Source organism: Pogonomyrmex barbatus, unplaced genomic scaffold (genome assembly GCF_055798465.1).
Source record: "Pogonomyrmex barbatus isolate J1 unplaced genomic scaffold, ASM5579846v1 scaffold11, whole genome shotgun sequence".
NCBI classification, from domain to species: domain Eukaryota; kingdom Metazoa; phylum Arthropoda; class Insecta; order Hymenoptera; family Formicidae; genus Pogonomyrmex; species Pogonomyrmex barbatus.
Window position 1 is genome coordinate 5,959,034 of NW_028297107.1, and position 5,375 is coordinate 5,964,408.

The 5,375-nt window shown below is 38.2% G+C and overlaps 1 protein-coding gene across 1 annotated transcript; it reads right to left on the minus strand.

The window, feature by feature from the left end:
* Window positions 1-1,212: 1,212 nt before the first annotated feature.
* LOC105432039 (uncharacterized) lies at window positions 1,213-4,565 on the minus strand. Its single transcript, XM_011646641.3, has 3 exons — window positions 4,355-4,565; window positions 2,975-3,299; window positions 1,213-2,114 (listed from the first exon to the last, which is right to left on the minus strand). The coding sequence occupies exons 1-3, from the start codon at window positions 4,416-4,418 to the stop codon at window positions 1,454-1,456; spliced, it is 1,050 nt and encodes a 349-aa protein (XP_011644943.2). The 5' UTR covers window positions 4,419-4,565; the 3' UTR covers window positions 1,213-1,453.
* Between the last annotated feature and the right edge of the window lie 810 nt (window positions 4,566-5,375).

Genomic DNA, 5,375 nt, shown 5'->3' on the forward strand with positions numbered 1-5,375 from the left:
AAAAAAACGTGTTTCACGCGCTTATTTCGGAAATCGGCGCATCTCGTCGCGCTCATCGCACGCGACGATAAAATCCGCTTTTATCGAAGCTCGAGTCGCCATGACTCAGCCCAGCGGAGCGAAAAGCTCGCGGTACAATCGCCGCCGTTGCAGCCTGCGAAATCGAACGTATATATAATGCCGTTATACGTCCCATCATGTCGATATAAATTTCGATCCTTGGCGGAGCAGGCGAATTCTTCATGCGGGCGCGCAACACGTGCATCGAAAATAGATATATCGAAACGTCGTGACGCGGATCACAGGTGCCGTCACCGACCGAACGTGCTTCGCGTTCTTTACGTCTCGATCTTCGGAAAACAACAGGTGACGAAAGACAACGAGACGACGAAATAGAGTAGCGAAATAAACGGCGCGTTACGTGAGGTACAATCATACGTATATATATATATATATATATATATATATATATATATATATATATATATATATATACGAAACAATTCATAGGGGAAAAAGAGGATAAACCTCAACCCTAAAATCTAACCTTTAGTTTTTCTAACTCTACAATGTACAAAAAATAATGATCCCATTTTTTTCCAGATTTATTAAAGTTTTTGTGAGCCGTAAAAGTTGAAAGATTAAATTAAATACAAAACAAAAGTAATTAATGCACCATCCTGCTCACATTTGTCATCTTGTCTCGGTATTATTCTTTTTTTATGCATGTGCATTTTATGTGACAATGCAGCTAGACCGACATATGATTTTAATAGAAAATAGAACAAGCTTTATTCGAATTTACTGCAAGACAGACATCGAAAATCGGCAAACCGTTTCGCGCAAATGTCGCTCATGTAAGAATATATCAGAAGAAGATATATTGAAAGATCAATTTTATTGAGATTTTCTACGAGACATGGGCGTTGTTCGCCTAAAGCAAAACCTGATCTGCCAGATGATAAGATCGTGAAAGAACATTGTGAAAAATGCATGGAATATAGCATACGTTATGATATTCTTTTAGCAAGTTATCTTCTCCTTTTTCTTCTCTTTTTTTCTCTTACGCTGGAGATATCGTCTTCTCATTGTTCGCATTTTTTTTTGAAAATGTATAAAATATAAAATATATAATTATAATAATATAACTTGTATTTTTATTCATATTTATATTACATAATTTATATGTTTTTTATTTCATATATATATATATATATATATATATATATATATAATCAAATTATTTAAGTGAGACTTTATAATAAAAATTGCACTCCTTCTCGCCAAAGCATTTGAAGCTATGCATCCGAAAATGACGTTGTCTTCCACATCTTTCTGTCGATCATTTCGAATGTCGCAGTTTTGAATGTTCAAAAGTGCACAGGGCAAAGAAATGGTTCGGAAAGAAATAAACTTCCCAATTGTTTCGAAGCGATATCGAAGCAACGCACATTTACTTTATATCTTTTTCGTTCTTGTCGACGCCGTAAAACCGTCTAAAGCTTTCGTAAACGTCATTACTCAGCTTCGCACGTTTTTGCGACTTCCGTTTTGCTTTAAGTCTACTTGCGACACTGCCAACAGTTAACGGGGCCTTCGTGGGGAACGTTACATATTGCCAAAATTCATTTGTCGGCGGCCTAAATGTCCTGTCGCGATCGTCGATCTCATTGTTCTTTCGCGTCGCGCGAAAGAACTCACTGTGCCACTTCGCCTTATTCCTCGCAATATCCTTACGACTCGATCGCTTTCGCACGATGTCCTTCAAAGACTGCCTCAAGCAATCGTCAAATGTGACATTTTTCTTGGTGCTCGCTGCACCAAGATCGATCGAAACGTTCCGACGTGTCGCGTCAGGCGAAACGGTGCTCGTCGTTCCGTCGAGGCTCGAGAAGTTCCTCATCGTCGTGACTTCGATCATCGTGGCGTTCGACTTCATCCTCGAATAGCCATTCTCGGTGGCCGATGGCATCGCGTCGTTCAGGGACGAATTCGTACGCGTATGATGAGGATTCGGATTGTTTTCCGAGCTTTCAATCCTCGAGGAATTATTGCTGCTCGCGTATTGGCTCGTCTTCTTCGCAGCTATCTTCGTTTCTGCTATCGGAGATTTCCTAAAAATAAAATCAGCATGTGCAAGCAGCTTTATACCTCGCATTATAATTCAACAGATTTTTAGATAAAAAAGAGAGAGAAAGAAAATAAGAGTTCATTTTTTTTTTCCTTATAAAAAATATATATAAAGGCGTTTGTGAATTGTCGCGACTCTTCGCGAGATACCGAGAAGTTATCGGCGGCGGGAACCGTTTTCGTGTTGAGAAACTGAGACAAAGGAGCCGTCCGACACGAAATTGGACACGATTAAAACGTCTTGCGTATTTACGTCGTAAAACTTGCGTGGACCCAAGACCCCCCCCCCCCCCCCCCGGTCTTCGTAACGGCCGTAGCGATTTGATAAATTCATCATCCAAGACTTCGTTCCTCTCGTTCCTCTCAGCTTAAATCCTAACTTAAATAGACGCGAAACGTGTACTGGACTAAAGTTCGAGCGAGTTTGATTACAAGAGAACGTGTCTCCAACTGCACTTACCCTCGGCAAATAAGCTACTGCTGAATTGTTAAAGCTCATTTCCAAAGAATCATGCGATTCGCGCACTTAGAGTTTTCGCGAGGAGAAACTTCACGTCACGTTTCTGCAAATCAAATATTTAGCGAACGTATGCGCTATTTTAACGCGTCGCTGAGACAGACGTAATCGCTCGTGACAGAGGAGAGCAATTGCTCGGAGCAATTTACTCGATACGCGCTAAAAGAATCACGTGAAACGATTAACAAAACGAAGACGAAGACGCTATTTTTTTTTTGAAAAAGAAAAATCGGAATCTATCTTCCGATAAATAATTTCGCTGTCAAAAATTAAAAGAGGAGAGGGAAGGATGGGGTTCTCGACATGGTTCCTTTTTGCTCAGCTTACTTTGCGATCTTCGCGTCGGAATCCACGATGTCAATACGCTCCTCCATTTGATAATAAGCGATTATCAAGATTCGCATTAGTCGAACGAGTTTGAGTCTGATGATCGACCCCTCAGGTTGCGCCTCTTGAAGCAACAAGAGTCTAGCCCAGTCCGATTTCAGCGTGCCAAAAGGCAGGGTGGGGATCGGACACTTAAATCCGGCGGTCATCATTTTCACGGTAGGCACATCCGTGAGATTCAGCGCGTCCAAATGATTCTCGATGTCGTCGACGTCGAGTCTGACCAGATCCAAACAACGATCCGAAAAGTTACCTGCGCATTCCGCTGTGTGACAGAAGAGCAAAATCCAAAGTCATATTTTTGGGAAGTGAAGATTATTTTTTTGCAGATCTATGGACAAAAATGAAAGTACATAAATAGATCGACAAGATATCTTAATCAGTCAAGAATAAGACGGATGTTTTTGGACGTGACTTCGTAAATCTCTTTTAAATCTGGAAATAAGTCCTCCCATCATGTTACGTATTATTTAATTCATAATTAAATTCTCCCATAGAAAATTGATAACATTAACTCTTTGCGATCTCGCGGATGTCAAGTTATCACATTTTCAATTTAATCTAAAAGCCGTTTTAAATGATTCGTGTTACAATTCAAAATAGTCTTCTATTTGTAATTTTTTGGAAAAATAATTGAAAAATCAGAATAATATATATTTTTATCCTAAAATTTAATGCAAATTATGTATGTTTAAGACCGATTGTTTAGCTGGCAAATTGTTGATCAATAATACGATACAAAAAATTTTTATTATTTATGGGAAATTTCATTCTATCTTAAATCTGATGCAAATTACAAACTAAAATAATCTTAACTAATGAATCTAAAGTAAAACGAAGAATTTTTAGATTACTCTTAAAAATTTATGGAAATATAATTTAATCTTAATTGTAACAAAATATCATCAAAATTAATATTCAAAAAGTAAGGTATAAGGTTACTGCAAAGTCGAATCCAGCTCTGCTTTAATTAATTAATCTTCAAGCGCTGCCTGTATTAACAAAATATTAATTTAATCAAAATTAACATTTCTCAAATAATTAACATCTCTTAGATAATTAACATTTACAAAATAAGCCACAGAGTGGCTGTCGCAAAGTGTCGAATCTCTAATTTAATTTAATTAATCTTTATCGCGCCGGTTGCATTTTACTTTCGTACCACGTAGAACGCAGATTTTGAAACGATATTTTAAATAAAACGAATGTACTTTGTGGCGATAAATGTCCAATGTTGCGGGTAATCCAAAACGAGACAGAGACAAAAAACGGCGGTCCTCGCGAGAGGAGATCGCGCAGATCGCGAAGCGCGCGACTTACCGTTGACGATGATCGCCGCGCAAAGAAGCAGAGGAACGTACGACGACGACGGTCTCCGCGACATTTCGCCTCTCGAACTGGTGGTATCACGCGGATAAGGAAGCGACGAGGTATGCGCGCATACCTCGTTTCGTTAAGATCGGCACATTTTCGACGGCAAACGTCGGCGACTCGCACACGATAACATACACGCGTGAAACACAAAACCTGTGAGTCTCGCTTCTTGCAAAACGAGAGCCCCACCTGATCGCCTCCCCCTCCCTCCCTCCTCCGATTCCTCGCTGTGAAATCACCCGCCCGAGAATGCAGGAAGCCGGTATTGACCATTGTTACCACTGTGGTAGTTCGGCTTCGGGAATTTCCCTTTATCAGGATAGCAAAACGGAGCTGTTACCGTCGTTGACTATTCTGGATAAATCCATATCCAGATATAAATCCGAATCCAAATTTAATTGCTATTTTTGACCTTAGTTTCTAAAAACGTTTGTAGATTCTAGAAAATAACGGTGGATTTATTTTATACACATCGAATTCCCACTTTGCATCCGAAAGCGATAAATAGTTTCCTACTTTGAGATTCAAAAGAAATTTCGATTACTTTCGGCAATAGAATTTTATAGATTCTAAAAAATATGAGTGTTAAAAAAAATAGATTTATTCAAAATAATTGTAATAATTTTAATTACCTTAAAAGAAGCAAATTTCGAACTTGAAAATGAAATATTTTTTGCTAAAAAAGACTGAGACAAAGATTTAATAAAAATTTTCGGTATTAAATATCTTGACGTGTATAATTGTGGCTGGAATCCAAAAAAAAATAATGTTGGAAAAATAGTATTGGAAACAAAGCTCGATATTAAAAAAAAAAAAAAAGTAACGTTTAGCTTGATTTGCGAGAAGGATTAATTAAATTTCCAATTTTATTGGTTTAGAAATTGTGCTCTTAAAAATGTATCTATACGATATTTGTTAATCACGTATGTGATATGGATGATTGAAGGAGTAATAAACAAAGACGCTA